Raw genomic sequence first — 16,244 nt, 5'->3', positions numbered from 1 at the left:
ACTGCCCCATGCCTAGACACTCATGTTTTTCAATGCCAAATCATGTCACTGGCAGGGGCAGGAAAAGCGATGAGTGTCTTCCCAGCATGGATCATGGGGAACATGGATCACCAGGGTTCTTCCCAATGTGGTTTCTCCCATGGGGGATGAAGCTGGAGTGGTGCATGAAGCTCCTCCTGCACTTGGGGCATTGGCTGGCCATCCTTTACTGGTGGCTCCCTTGGTGTCTTGTCAAGTGAGAGCTGGTGGTGAAGCTCTTACCACACTGGGGACACTCGTAGCGCCTCTCGCCAGTGTGGATGCGGCTGTGGGTGACGAGGTAGGAGTTTTGCTTGAAGCCCTTCCCGCAGTCAGGGCAGAAGGAGGGCCTCTCCTTGGTGTGAATCCGCTGGTGCTGGAGGAGGTGTGAGCTGGTCCGGGTCTGAAACCTCTTCCCACACTCAGGACACTCGTAGGGCCTCTCCCCATTGTGGATGTGCAGGTGGATGATGAGGGCCGAGCTGCAGCTGAACCCTTTCCCACATTCCCCACACTCGTAGGGCCCTTCCCCAGTGTGGATCCACTGATGGCTGATCAGGGTGCTGCTCTGCCTGAAGCTCTTCCCACACTCCAAGCACTTGTGGGGCTTCTCCCCATCATGAAGCTGCTCCTGGACCACCAACTCTGAGCTCTGCCTAAAGCTCTGTCCACCTTCCTGGCACAGGGTGGGTTTTTCCTCCTCAGAGCACGTGGGTTGTGTTTGAAGCCCGTCCTCCTTTTCAATCTCTGTGGTTTTCCTCCCCATTGGAATTCTGCACTGTGGAGTCACTCAAAACTGCCTCTTCCAGGGGGTTCTTCCAATGAAATTTGTCCTCTGTGGTCTCCATCCTCAGCCTGTTGTCTGGGGGAGGAAGGACAAGGAGAGGATGGGATTTGCCGCTGTGCCAGAGGGAAGGGGAAGGAGATCCCCCCAGTGCATCCCCAGCAAGACAGTGTTGGCAGCAGGGTTGTCCTGTATCCAGGGGTCTGTGCTAGGCTGGGCTGGGAGATGGAGCAGGAGAGAGGTGGAAAGGAGCACTGACTTCCTCCTCACCTGCCCGGGTATCCCAGGGCTTCTTCCTCTTCCTCGCGGCCCCCTCCTCCATCCAATCACGATTTGGGAATGGGAAATCCTGTTCTGGGAAGAAAACAAAGGGTGCGCACATTGTCTTTTGTTCTGGTTTGAAGGCAAACCTGGAGGAGAGTCTAAGTCAGAATTACAATTTAAGAAGAATATTTAGATCAGGGCAATGATACAGAAACACTGCCTTAAACTGACAGAGTCAGGATATTACCTGACACCCTGTTGATCAGGGTTGTGGCAGTAGTTCCATTAAATTGTGGCTGCAGTCCTTTTGAAGTGATCAACGTGATTCTGTCAGAGCAGTGATCCTGTAAAAGGGTCTGGTCTTCCTCTGAAGGTCCAGTGGTGGTTATGGAGCTCTTGTCCTCTGGGAATCCAGTAGGCAAGCTGTTCCTGGTGTTGCAAGGCTCAGCTTATATCCAGGTAGGAATGCTTGGTTCCTCCCCCTGGGCGGAGCATCCCACAATGGGATGATGGAATTTTATCAGTCCTGCAGTGACACTCAATGGCCCATTCACAGAAGATATCTCCCCTGGAGGGCGTTATCAGGGCTGAGTCATGGAAGAGATAAAGAACACTGCCCTGCCTTTTTATAGCAGTTGATGAAGATGGGGATTGAAAACATGCATTTGGTTACATCTTGCATTGCAACCTGAAACAGTGGGGTAATCCCTGCTCAGGGGGTGAACACCACCCCCTTTACCCAAACTGGCTCAGATGTAAAACCCCCACTCTGGGAAGGCCACACACACCGGGACAATGTCACACTTGCTCTGCTCCAGGGGAGGTCTCTGTCCCTGTCATTCCCTTGCTCTCTCCCCCTTTTCTCTTTCTTTCCATCTCTCTCTCTCCCTCACATTTACTGTTCAATAAAATGCATTTTGGATTTGGTCTCGTTAGCACCTTAATTTGGGCAGAGGAATCTCTCTAACTATTTTCTTTACCATATTGCAATATTATTTGGGCACAGTGAGTTCAGGGCGCTGTTCTCTGACTCCAAGTGCCTTTGACAACAACATGGTTCCCTTCTCTGAGGAGGTTGTGTTTCTTTCTGGAAGAACTCTTGGAAACTTGGAAGGACTTGGAAACAGTCCCTCCTTCCTCCTGGGGAACTTATGGGAGAAATGATGAAGTAAATGGCTGTTCTGACTGACCAGTGAAAAAGAAAAAAATTTTTTGTCCTTCCTTGAAAATGGTGCTCGGGGCAGTCTCTGTCTCTCTCAGCCCAGTTTATGCTTAGAGCTCTCTGTCCCCTCGCCGTGGGGGATGCTCGGGGGGTCTCCATCCCTCTGCCTCAGGCAATGCCTGTGCAGGGCTGGGGACCAGGGGCTCTGTGTCCCTCTCACCGCTGAGGGTGCTCAGGGCTGGGGGGGCTCTCCGACCTTCTCACACCTGGGGAGCCGGTGGGGTCTCTGTCCCTCTCAGCCCTGATGTGACCCCACCCAAACATCATCGGGGTCAGAGGGACAGAGACACCCCCAAACCCCCAGAAGGGCTGAACATGGGATTTGGTTTGGGGCTGAGGATTTAGGAAAGGGCTGGAATTGGGGCTGGGCTGGAGTTGGGGCTGAGATTTGAAATAGAGCTAGGATTGTGGTTAAGGGTAGACATGGGATTGGCTTTAGGGCTGGGGTTGGGATTTGGTCTGGGGCTAGACAAGTCTGGGACTGGGATGAGAATAATGAGAACAGAACTGTGAGTGTGTCCAAACATGGAGTGAGACTGAGACCAGGATCAGGGTCAGGTTTGGGACTGAGCTCACCCAGAGCGGGACAGAGGGGATGTCACTGCAGGATGTCCCTGGCATCATCTCAGCCCTCCTCAGGCACCTCCAAACATGGGGGGCAGCTGGGTGCTCCAAGATCCAGGTGCTCCCACGCTGCCCCTCCATACCTGGCGAGCATTCCCTGAGGGCAGCCCTGACTGTGACTCTTGCGGCTCTGATATCAGCCATCACATCCCTGTGGGAGCAGCTGCAGACAGGATGGGAGATTCCCCTGGGCACTGGACAAAATAAACTTGGCAGAAATCAAACCTGACTCTGCATAAATCACTTTGATGAATACTTGTTTTTCCCACAAGTCATATGTGATGAAAACACAAATAAATTGCAAACATGAATAAACCAAAAATAGAAGCAATTTTGTGGCAATTCCAAGTTTGATCAGTTCCTGAACAGCTCCAGCTCAGCTGCTGGGAGGTTCCAATAAGAGCAAAATAGAAATTCGGCCCAATATAGATTATGAAAAGGAAGGGAAAGCTCTGTGTAGCTGTAACAAGCTGACAGGGATGAAGAGAAAAATGATTCTCACATTTGGCAAAGCCCCCAAGCCTGTGAATTCAGAAGTTATTGTGGAATTCAGCTACTTGAGCTGGGGTTTTTGTGGGACTTTCCGCAGCCCTGTGTTCCTCATCGTGGGGTGAATGAACCTTGTCAGTCTGGCTGGTAGCATTTGCTCCCTTTCCTCCAGCGATTTTAACAAACTTTTCAAGGAAGGACAAGAAAATATTTTCTTTACACTGGCCACCCCTAACACCGGTTTTCTTCATCAGTTCTCCCACAAGTCACTCAGAGGAAGCTGCATCCAAGTTTCCAAGAGTTCTTCCGGAAAGAAACACAACCTCCTCAGAGAAGGGAACCATGTTGTTGTCAAAGGCACTTGGAGTCAGAGAACAGCGCCCTGAACTCACTGTGCCCAAATAATATTGCAATATGGTAAAGAAAATTGTTAGAGATTCCTCTGCCCAAATTAAGGTGCTAACGAGACCAAATCCAAAATGCATTTTATTGAACAGTAAATGTGAGGGAGAGAGAGAGATGGAAAGAAAGAGAAAAGGGGGAGAGAGCAAGGGAATGACAGGGACAGAGACCTCCCCTGGAGCAGAGCAAGTGTGACATTGTCCCGGTGTGTGTGGCCTTCCCAGGGTGGGAGTTTTATACCTGAGCCAGTTTGGGTAAGGGAGGTGGTGTTCACCCCCTGAGCAGGGATTACCCCACTGTTTCAGGTTGCAATGCAAGATGTAACCAAATGCATGTTTTCAATCCCCATCTTCATCAACTGCTATAAAAAGGCAGGGCAGTGTTCTTTATCTCTTCCATGACTCAGCCCTGATAACGCCCTCCAGGGGAGATATCTTCTGTGAATGGGCCATTGAGTGTCACTGCAGGACTGATAAAATTCCATCATCCCATTGTGGGATGCTCCGCCCAGGGGGAGGAACCAAGCATTCCTACCTGGATATAAGCTGAGCCTTGCAACACCAGGAACAGCTTGCCTACTGGATTCCCAGAGGACAAGAGCTCCATAACCACCACTGGACCTTCAGAAGAAGACCAGACCCTTTTACAGGATCACTGCTCTGACAGAATCACGTTGATCACTCCAACAGGACTACAGCCACCATTTATTGGGACTGCAGCTACCACCCTGACCAACAGGGTGTCAGGTTATATCCTGACTCTGTCAGTTTAAGGCAGTGTTTCTGTATCATTGCCTTGACCTTCATTTTCTTATTAAATTGTAATTCTGACTTAGACTCTCCCCCATGTTTGCCTTCAAACCAGAACAAAAGACAATGTGCGCACCCTTTGTTTTCTTCCCAGAACAGGATTTCCCATTCCCAAACCTTGACTGGATGGAGGAGGAGGCTGTGAGGAAGAGGAAGGAGCCCCGGCACACCCAGGCCGGTGAGGAGGAAGTCAGTGCTCCTTTCCCCCTCTCTCCTGCTCCATCTCCCAGCCCAGCACAGATCCTGGAACAAAAGACAATGTGCACACCCTTTGTTTTCTTCCCAGAACAGGATTTCCCATTCCCAAACCTTGATTGGATGGAGGAGGAGACTGCGAGGAAGAGGAAGGAGCCCTGGGATACCCAGGCAGGTGAGGAGGAAATCGGTGCCCCTTTCCCCCTCTCTCTTGTACCATCTCCCAGCCCAGCACAGCCCCCGGCTGCAGGACAACCCTGCTGCCAAGACCTTCCTGCCGGGGATGCACTGGGGGGATCTCCTTCCCCTTCCTTTTGGAATGGAGGCAAATCCCATCTTCTCCTTCTCCTTCCATCCCCAGACAAAAAGTTGATGATGGAGACCAGGGAGGAAAAATCTCCTTGGCAGAACCTCATGGAAGAGGCTGTTTTGATTGACTCCACAGTGCAGAATTCTAATGGGGAGGAAAATCCCCAGAGATCCTGCAGGAAGAGGGGCTCCAAAAGCAGCCCAGGGTGCTCTGAGAAGGAAAGACTTACCCAGAGCCAGGAAGGTGGACAGAGCTTCAGCCAGTTTTTGGAGCTGATGGCCCAGGAGCAGCTTCATGATGGGGAGAAGCCCCACAAGTGCTTGGAGTGTGGGAAGAGCTTCAGACAGAGCAGCACCCTGATCAGCCACCAGATGACCCACACTGGGGAATGGCCCTACAAATGTGGGGAATGTGGGAAGGGCTTCAGCTGCAGCTCCCACCTTGTCACCCACCAACGCATCCACACTGGGGAGAGGCCCTATGACTGTGGGGAATGTGGGAAGGGCTTCAGCTGCAGCTCCGCCCTTGTCACCCACCGACGCATCCACACTGGGGAGAGGCCCTACCAGTGCCCCACATGCGGGAAGAGGTGTCATTCCAGCTCAAATCTCCGCCTGCATGAGCGGATTCACACAGAGGGGAGGCCCTTCCGCTGCCCTGACTGTGGGAAGGGCTTCAAGCACAACTCCACCCTCATCACCCACCGGCGCATCCACACTGGGGAGAGGCCCTATGAGTGTCCCCAGTGTGGGAAGAGCTTCACCACCAGCTCTGCCTTGACCAGACACCAACGGAGGCACCGGTAAGGGAAGCCCTGCAAATGCCACAAATGCAGGAACAGCTTCAGGGACCACTCCAGCTCCATCCCCCATTGGAGGGCCCACATTTGGAACAGCCCTGGTGATCCATTTTCCCTGTGATCCATCTGAGAAGACACCTGTCCCTTTTCCTGCCCTTGCCAAAGACATGATGTGGGATGGAAGAACATGAGGGTCTGGCCATGGCCGTGTCATTACATTTACTCCCACCTCAGGTCACTGCCAGGGGCAGGAAAGGGACTCTCCTACTCTCCCCCTGAGGAGAAGGGTGTCCTTTCCAGGCAGGGGAAATGCATGGCCAGAAAGAGACTGTTCTTGATTTATTAGTTTTCCCTGTAAACAGTTTTTCTTATCCCTTCTGTTATCAATATTATCTCTGTTTCTGTTTGTTCCTTACCTCATTGCTGTTCCCAATAAATTGTTCTTATCCCAGCCTGGGATCTTTGCCTTTTGTGCTTTCCATGGGAGGCGAGAGGGCAGTGCAGGCAGTGCAGTTTAAGCGGGGGCAGGAATATGGGGAATGCCATTCCTGAACCCCGGCCCGTGGAAACCGAGCATCCCAGCTGGTGCCAGCCCTGGTGGCCATGGCAACAGCCTTGGGAGCGGGTCCCTGGCTGCGGCTGTGGGAACCTCTTCCCTCTGGTGCCCAGGGACAGGAGTGGAGGGAACGGCTGCAGCTGAGTCGGGGCAGGCTCAGGTTGGACGTCAGGAAAAGGATTTTGCCCAGAGGCTGCTGGGGCCCTGCCCAGGCTCCCCAGGGAAGGGTCCCAGCTCCAGGGCTCTCTGAGCTGCAGCAGCGTTTGGACAGCGCTGCCAGGCCCAGGCTGGCATTGTTGGGGTGCCCTGTGCAGGGCCAGCAGTTGGACTGGAGGATCCTGATGGGTCCCTCCCAGCTCAGCCCATTCTGTGGTACTGGGATCCCATGAGCCTGGGGATGGGGCTGCCTGTGGTTGCCATGGCAATGGGCTCTGGCTGCAGGCCTGAGCTGGTGTCCATGGCAACCACCCCTGGCATGGGGTCTCCATGGAGCAGCCAAGGGACTGCCCATATCAACAGGGGCTGGTGATGGTTGCTATGGGAACCAACCATAACAACAGTGGGCTGCTGATGGCTGCCATGGAAACTGACCATAGCAACAGGGTCCTGGTAATGGTTGCTGTGGAAACTGAACAGAACAACAGGAGGCTGGTGATGGTTGCCTGCTAAGGATCAGATTTGTCACAGGCCCTCTGAGGGGTTCCATGGGGACTTTCCAGGAGTCTCCAGGCTGTTCCAGAGCTGGAATGTCACAGGCAGAGACAGGGGTCCATGGAGACCTCCCAGGGCTTTCTGGGGATGGTAAAGAGCCCTGTGGTCAGAGGCAATCACAGCCATTCCATGGTGACATCCCAGGGGACCTTGGGCTGCAAAGGCACCGATCTGTCACAGGCACTCACAGGGGCTCCACGGTGACATCCCAGGAGTCCCCAGGCTGCCAAAGAGCCGGGATGTCCCAGACATTCACAGGGGTTCCTGTCATGGGCACAGTGGAAGCTTCAGTCAAAGTTTATTACAGAAGTTCCTGTTGGGTCACGAGGTTCAGAAATGAGCCCCAATAGCCCCCACAGATCCCCAAATACCCCCAAGGATGTCCAGGCTTTCTAAACTCCTTCTGGAAGAGCCACATTGGAGCAGCTGTTTCCAATCCCAGCTGCAGACTTTTCCAGAGTTTGTGTGTAAAGAATTATAAAGTGAGAAATAAACCTTTGTAGAATTTGTCCCACGGGATTAGGGATGGCAAACCAGATATATTTATATAAATATGTATTATCTATTATGGTAATTATTAGAGAAAATTGTCTAAATCAGAAATATTTAACCATGATTTAAGAGATGTATAATATATTATATAGAGCACTAAGAAATTATTTCAAAGCAACTGTATTAAAGCAAAATCTGTAATTAAGCAGAGATTGATGTCACTCCTGCAGACTATTGACTGTGGGCAAGTCCCTTTGGCTCAGCCAGGAGCAGTGACCTTGAGGGGTGTCCCCACTGCAGGGAGGAATCCCCACCTCCCCCAAGAAGGGAAATGTCAGGAGACGCTGCTGTTAAAATTTGGGACGGTGCTTTTCTAGTCTGAGGTGCTGCTCTGTCAGTCAGATGTGCCCGGGCTGGGCCAGCTCAGCAGCTCTGCAGAAGCTCTCAGTGGTGTCATTTGGTTGTTCCTTTCTCTGGGGATTTTTCCAGCTCTGCCACAGCTTCAATTCCCTCTGAGGAAACTGAAATTTGGGATGGAGGAGTCAGGCTGGTTTCAGCATGATTCACCCCAAAAGCAGCATGACCTCCCTCCTTCATTTCCCACTGGGGGCTTTGCAAACAGGGCCTTGCTGGAGTTGTTGGAGCCCATTGCAGGTTCCAGCAGGAACTGCCTTTCCTGTGCCATGAGCAGGGCAGGTCCCGCTGCAGGAAAAGCCCCAGGCCAGCCCCAGCACAGGGAAGGGCTCGGGCACAAGGGCAGAGTGCCGTGCTGGGAGCTGTGCCAGGGAGAGCCTGAGGCATCAAGGGCACCTTGTTTGAGAGAATTGTTTCAGGGATGGGAGTCAGGGCTTGTCTGTCCTGCTTGGCATAGCCCAGGCAGGGCTTTCCCAGCCACATTCCACACTCCATTTCCCAGCTGCAGCCGCTGGTGCCTCTGAGTTGTGCTGCCCCAGCCCCAGGGATGCTCTCCTTGTCTGCCCATTTCCACACGGTCTCTGGGCAGGGATGGCCTCAGTTGGGGCTGCTGACATCCTCAGACACTTGGAGGCTGCTGCTGAATTTTCCTGCTCCAGAGGCTTGTTCAGCCTTCAGCTCTTCAGTGCAGGAATTCAGTGCCCCCAGGGCTCATTAACATTCAGAACAGCTTAACAAGCCAAGCCTCTGGGGATAATTTGACTTCAGTTTCTAAATCTTGTGTGGTTAATAAGAGAGATTTCAGAAGTGCATTCAACTGAATATGATCTATTTTAAAAGACAGTGAGAAAAGATTTTTTAGGTCCTGTTTAGGTTTTTCTTGTTTCCTCTGTAAATAGCAATCTCCAATTGACACTGAATCCATGTACCTCCTCATGCAGTCGGAATAGATATGAAAATCAAGACCCTTCATGACTGACAATCAATCAGACTCAGTCCATGCTCCCACCCCATCATTTCCCCCATCCAAGCCCTGGCAGTCAGAGCGGCCTTGTGCAATTCTGAGCTCCCTCCAGCCCAGGCTGCACCTGCAGCTTTCAGCTCCTTGGCTCCAACTCCCACCTGCTTTCCTTGGAGAAGGAGCTGACCGAGACACAGAGGGATGTTCATTTCTTGTCAGCAAACAAAGCCAAGGGAAGGCTCAGCACCATCAAAGGCAAAAGTCATTCCACTGCTGGATATTTCCACAGCAGAGAGTCTCAGAGCAATGGAAAACACCTTCTGTGCCCAGCACAGATTCCAAGGTCCCCCAAACCCTTCCTGCCCTGATTCTGCCCAGATTTGCTCTTTGCACACACGAGTCACAGGCTGAAGTCAGGAGCTCCCTCCATGCCCAGAGGGAGGAAAAGAGAGAAAGGGGATGAAGAGCTCTCCTGTGCAGAGCCAAGGTCCAAGTGCAGCCCCTGCAGTGGGAACCACAACTCATCAGGTTTGTGTCCTTTCGGGTCAGGTGCTGGTGACACTCAGAGGCACAGAAAGGTTTCTTGCCAACAAACACAAGCTGGACATTTGAACAGTTTAATAATCATCACAGCTCTCTGTGATGTCTCTGCAGACTCTGACATGTGTCTCATCCCAAGGGATTCTGACAGGAACAGTTTTAGACAAAGACATAAGGTAATTCTGTGATAGATGAAAACATAATTAAAATTATATTTATTATATATTTATTTGAACTTCAGAAATATTGGGCAATTTCTTCCAGCTCAAAGCATGAAGCCAGTCTGTTGAGAGGCACTTGACTGACCAGAGAGCATCTAGAGGAGGAAATCAGAGAGCAGTAGAAGTACATAGATCCACCTGGTGTAAAAGAAGAGATGTCCTTAGACATGGCCATTTCAACAGAAGAGCTGAAAACACCTGAAGGAAAAGAGACAGAATAAACAGAATATTGGTGACACCAGTAGAAGGCAAGATCAGTATTTTTCCTCCTGCCATCTGTACACCTCCAGGAAATTCCTGTTCCTGGTGGGAAAACTCTGCCATTTCTAAACAGTACTCAAATGACCCAGATAATAAAGATTTGTTTGTATGTCATGAAATTAGAGTCTTTCATTAGCAAATTTGCAGATGATACTAAGCTGGGAGGATATGTCGATCTGTTAGAGGGACGGAGGGCTTTGCAGAGGGACTTGGAATGGTTGGATGGATGGGCAGAATCTAATGGGATGAAGTCCAAGTGCCAAGTCTTGCACTTTGGCCACAATAACCCCCTGCAACATTATAAGCTAGGAACGGTGTGGCTGGACAGCGCTCAGGCGGAAAGGGACCTGGGGGTGCTGGTTGACTGTCGGCTGAACATGAGCCAGCAGTGTGCAGAGGTGGCCAAGAAGGCCAATGGCATCCTGGACAGCATCAGGAACGGTGTGGCCAAGCAGGAGCAGGGAGGTCATCCTTCCCCTGTACTCAGCATTGGTGAGGCCACAGCTTGAGTGCTGTGTCCAGTTCTGGGCCCCTCAGTTTAGGAGGGACGTTGAGATGCTTGACCGTGTCCAAAGGAGAGCAACGAGGCTGGTGAGGGGCTTGGAGCACAAGCCGTATGAAGAACGACTGAGGGAGCTGGGGTTGTTCAGCCAGGAGGAAAGGAGACTCAGAGGTGACCTTATCACCCTCTTCAACTTCCTGAAAGGTGGCTGTGGTGAGCTGGGGGTTGGTCTCTTTCTCCGGGCAACAACAGACAGAACAAGAGGACACAGTCTCAAGCTGTGCCAAGGGAGATACAGGCTAGAATTAGGGAGGAAGTTTTTCACAGAAAGAGTGGTCAAATACTGGAATCATCTACCCAGGGAGGTGATGGAGTCACCATCCCTCGATGTGTTTAAGGGAAGACTGGATGTGGCACTTGGTGCCATGATCTAGTTGAGGTGTTAGAACATGGATTGGACTCGATGATCTTAAAGGTCTCTTCCAACCTAGAAATTCTGTGATTCTGTGATTCTGTGAAACTAACAGGTATTAACACCTGTGCCACTTTCCAGGCAGACATCAGTTGTGTGCCCGTGAACAGGTTGTGCCACTTGTGCCCTGAGGTGCCCAGCTGGGATTGGATCTCTACAAGAGCACCTGAGGGAGAGCAGAGCACCTTGCAAACTGCAGGTCCCTGACAGCCCCACAGGGCTCCTGTCCCATCAACATCTGCTCTGCTCCAGTCTGAAACAGGGCCCAGCATGGTGCCGAGATCATCAGAGAGCTGAGGTGTGTGCTGGAATTCAATGCCCTCCCCATCCCGCAGCAGCCCTGCATTTTCCTGCTCCAGCCTTGGTCTCCAGCACAGCCCTGGAGGCTCTTTGGGCTCTGGACTGTTCCTGCAGCCCCCAAGGGCAGCTGAGCTCTGCCTTTGGCACACTCAGGCCTGGCCAACGCAGGCCATGCTCAGCAATTGCTTGTGTGTGCCTGGCCTTGCTGTCAGCCCCGGCAGTGGCTGCGTGGCCCCTTTGTGGCCCTGTGCTGGCCCAGCCATGGTGGCCCAGCCCCTGTGCAGGCCCAGCCCAGGCCAGGAGCATTGCGGCTGGGAACGGCCCCTGTGCCGTGGTGCCCACAGCAGCCTTGGGGCTCTGTGCCCCATGGCCTCCCTGCTGGGCAGCCTCTGCCAGCTCCTGCAGAGCCCGTGGCACCTGTGGGGCTGCACAGACAGCCCTGCCCTGGGCTCTGTCAGCCTCTGGGCCAGCAGAGAGGCAGCCAGGGCTGGCCATGGCCGGGAACAGGCCCTGAGCCCCGCAGGAGGATGGAGCTGGCCACAGCCAAACTCAGCCCAGGCCAAAGCAGAGCTCAGCAGCCAGGGCTGCCAACACACGGGGATAGAGGCTGGCACTGACAAATGTCCTGGGCCCCCTCCCTGTTCTGTCCATGCCACCAAAGGCACAGAGCAGCCTCCTCTCTGGGCCACTTGCCTGTTTGCAATGCCTTGCACAGGCGCTGGCCCTGCCCCACAAGGCCTGGTCTGAGTGCTGCCCCTGCACGCCCAGCCAGGCTGAGATGGACACTGATGGTTTCTGGGCAACGCTCTCTGAGCCCAGCCCAGCTCCCTGCAAGCTCTGCCAGCTGCCCTGAGCTCTCGGCAGCACCAAGGGCCTCTCCCCAGCCCAGCCCAGCCGGCTCTGGCCCCACAGCTCTGCTCAGGCCAGGCTGCTCTGGGCACTGCCCCACGGCCTCAGCCCCTGGCAAGGGCACAGCAGCAGCTGCAGCTGCCACAGGACTCAGCCCCAGCCATGGGGGAAGGTGCTGGGCCAAGGCCAAAGGAGGCCCCCTGGCTGCCCTGCTCCCCTCGGGCTGAGGTGCTGAGAGCTCTGCAGCCCCTGCTGCCATCCCATCTGCCCAGGGCTGTCGCAGACATCTTTTCATTAAAAATGTTTCCTTAAGATTTTTTCCTCCTGAGAAGCTGAGAGGCCTCAGGGACAGATGTAAACAATTATTGCCTGCTGCCGTGGAATGCAACAGCTGCATCTGTGATTGGTCTCATGTGGATGTTTGGAATTAATGGCCAATCACAGCAGAGCTGGCTCAGACAAAGAGTCTGAGACAGCTGCCTTTGTTATCATTCTTTTCTTTTCTATTCTTAGCTTAGCAAGCCTTCTGAGATGAAACTTTTCCTTCTATTCTTTTAGTGTAGTTTTAATGTAATATATGTCTTAAAATAATAAAGCAAGCCGTCTCTAACATGGAGTCAGATCTACGTCTCTTCCCTCATCATAAGACCACTGTGACCACTGTCACACAGGGCAGCACAAGAGCCCTGGCCTTGGGGCCCTCAAGAGCTGCTCTTGCTCCAGGCCCATGGCCCATGCCAAAGCTGGGGCAGTCAGCAAGCTGTGCCCATTTCTGTTCATTGCTGCTCTGATGGGGATGGATCCTCAGCCACTTGGAGGTTGCTAATGAATTTTACACCTCCAGAGGCCTCTTATTTCTGGAGCTCTTCAGTTCAGGAATTCGCTGACAAAGGGTCATAAACATTTGTTCAAAATGCCCAAACAAGAAAAGCACCTGAGGATAATTTAAGTTCTAAATTCTTTTGTGCTTAATTAGACAGATTTCCAAAGTGTAAGCAAAGTGAATATGCTGTATTGAAAACAATTAGGAGAGAATTGTTTTATCTTGTTAAGTTCTTTTCCTCTTTATAGATTGGTATCAGCAATGTCCAATTTAAACTGACCCCAATCACCTTCTAATACTGTCAGAATAGATATGAAAATACACACCTTTTATTGCTATCAATAACACTTTGTCCCTACCTCTTTCCTTCTTTTATGAAAGAATTTCTACATGTCTAATTCAATAAACAACAAAGTTGAATTTAGCAGCAATTTTAATTGAGCAGCAATTTTATGTAAAATACTACAATCAAAAAAAGTCAAACAGATACAAAAAAATTTCTCAGTGGTTCTGATAAAGCATAAGCAAAACTGATCAATCAGGATATGGGGAGGGTTTCTCTCACCCTCCTGTACAAAAAGCACAGGAATCCAAACACGTATTTATATACTGTATGCTAATACAGATTCATCAATATTTTCCCATAAATCTCTTCCTGTTTTTGATTCTTGTAATCTATGTCACTGTACTGCACAGTTCATGCTCTCACTGTTGCTAAGGGGTCCTTTGGCTCTTTGGTGGTCAATCCAATGGAGGTTCTTCCTCATCGTCACTATTCTTTGAACAACCCCACATGTTGCAGATGCGCCCCAAGTCGTGTGTTATAGAAGCCAGCATTATATTCCAAAAGAAAGCATTTTTATTTCATAGGCACCTGAAATCATTTCAATTCTGTTTATTTCAAGGTTGATTCTCTAATTATCCCAAGGCCTACTCCGTTTTGGGATGTTACTTATTGCAATCTACATCCTGGATCCTATAATCTCATGAACATCTGAAAACATCTGTTTTGTGACACTAATTACATATTCTTTTCCTCTATTACTTTTTTCTAAAATATTGATACAGTTACAGTTGTTAGCATGAATCATATTCATTTATCACACCGCCATTTCCCTCATTCAATCCCTGGCAGTCAGAGCAGCTGAGGAATGGAGTCACATCCAGGGGTGTCCCCAGGGCTCAGGATTTTGGGCAGGTCAGTGAAATCTCTTTATTGCTGATCTGGATGAGGCCATCGAGGGCACCTTTAGTCAATTTCCAGGTGAGCCCAAGGTGGGTGGCAGTGTGGCTGTGCTGGAGGGCAGGAAGCTCTGCAGAGGGATCTGGACAGGCTGGAGCCATCCATGGGCCCAGGACAATGGGATGAGGTTCACCAAGGCCAAGGGCTGGGACCTGCCCTGGGCTCACAACCACCCCAAATCCCTGGCTGTGCCCTGCCCCTGATCCCCACAGCCTGTCCTGTTTTCTTCATCTCTGCATTGCCAGGGACTTTCTGGGACAAGGGAGCTCTGCTCTGGAAATAGAGGGAGGTGCAGGTGCCACCACTGGAGTGGGAACCCCAACTCATCAGGTTTGTGTCCTTTGCGGGTCAGGAACTGCTGAGACTCAGAGGCACAGAAAGTTTCTCTTTATGGCCAACAGACCATGGTTGGAAAGGACACAATTTAATAACAATCACACTCTTCCCTGAGCTATGCGCAACGTCCCAGAAGTATCTGGTGAGTGCACCATCCACAGGTGATTTCCATAGTAAAATTAATGTCAGACAAATGTGGTTCTGTGATAGATATAAACACAATTAAGTTCTTGTATCAGGATGCTTGTCCTGAAGTAGGGGCAAAAGAGCTCCAACAGTTCTTGATTTGCAAAGCTGTCAGTGGTGGATGGAAAAGGGAGGTCAGGTTATTTTGGTGCTGAAGAAATGCTTAAACCAGCCTGACTCATTTCATTTCCTCATGCCCTGGCTGATCTCCCCTCTTTCCCCTTCCACCCATTGGCTTTTGTCTCCCACCAGGCCCCAGTGAAGAGCCTGGCTCTGTGTTCTCCATCCCCTCCTCGCTGGCACTGCCAGGCTGGCATGAGGAGCCCCTCAGCCTTCCCTGCTCCAGGCTGGACCAGCCCAGCTCCCTCAGCCTCTGCTCACAGCCCAAGGGCTCCAGCCCCACCTTGGAGGCCCTTCCCAGACCCTGCTCCAGCTGCCAGACATCTTTCCTGCCCTGGGCAACCCAACCCAGGCCACAGTGACCTGGATAATCCCCGTGCTTGATGTCCTGGTCACACAGCCCTGGCCCCTTGTCCCCTGTCAGGCTCTGGGGCGGATCCTGTGGAACATTCTTTGGTGGAGGCTGTGGCTCCAGGTGGGCCGGGAGGATCCCGGGGGACAGGGACCCTGCTGGGCATGGACAGCATTGGACTTGTTGGCAGAAACTGTGAGGGGGAGCTGGGGCAGAGTAACCAACCCAGTGACCTGACACAGCCCTGCTGGGATGTCACACAGTGCTCTGGGATGTCACTGCCTGCTCTGTGATGTCACAGCCCATTTTCTAATGTCACAGATCTGCTCTCTGATGCCACAATCCCCTCTGTGATGTCACATTGCCATCCTGTAATGTCACAGCAAAATCTGTGATGTCACAGGAAAATCTGTGATGTCGTAGTCTGATCTTTGATGTCAGAGCTCAGTCCTGTGATGTCACAGTCTGCTCTGTGAGGTCATAGCATATTCTCCAATGTCACACAGATGGTCTCTGATGTCATGGCCAACTCTGTGACGTCATAGTATGCTCTGTGATGTCAGACCTTTGAACTGTGATGTCACATCTGGCTCTGTGATGTCACAGAGGCAGTCTATGATGCCATAGCTGCTTGATGACCTCACATAACGCACTCTGTGATGTCATAGTCTGCTCTGTGATTTCATAATCTTCTCTGTGATATCAGACTGCTGCCCTGTGATGGCATAGCTGGCTTTGTGATGTCACAGAGGCTGTCCATGATGTCATAGCTGCTCAATGACCTCACATAATGCACTCTGTGGCACTCTATGACCTCACTCTGGCACTCTGTGATGTCATAGCCCACTCTGTGACCTCTTGTTACCAGATGATAAATTGTCTCCACCAGCTGAGCTGACAGCTGAAGCTTGTTGTTCACAACCCCAGGCCTATGGAAACCACACAATTTCCATTGTGTGAGAAGGGGAACTGGAAGTTCACCAGCCTCA

General features: G+C 51.6%; 1 protein-coding gene across 1 annotated transcript; it reads right to left on the bottom strand.

Moving 5' to 3' along the window:
• Nucleotides 1-261: 261 nt before the first annotated feature.
• Nucleotides 262-784, bottom strand: LOC135441805 (zinc finger protein 586-like; the record flags this gene model as incomplete). Its single annotated transcript, XM_064701357.1, has 1 exon — nucleotides 262-784. A coding segment is annotated over exon 1 (523 nt), but the record flags the coding sequence as incomplete, so codon positions are not given.
• Between the last annotated feature and the right edge of the window lie 15,460 nt (nucleotides 785-16,244).

This window comes from Zonotrichia leucophrys, unplaced genomic scaffold (assembly GCF_028769735.1).
Source record: "Zonotrichia leucophrys gambelii isolate GWCS_2022_RI unplaced genomic scaffold, RI_Zleu_2.0 Scaffold_546_33818, whole genome shotgun sequence".
Taxonomy (NCBI): domain Eukaryota; kingdom Metazoa; phylum Chordata; class Aves; order Passeriformes; family Passerellidae; genus Zonotrichia; species Zonotrichia leucophrys.
The sequence above is the reverse complement of the archived record's forward strand: the minus strand, read 5'-3'. Positions and strand labels throughout refer to the sequence as shown.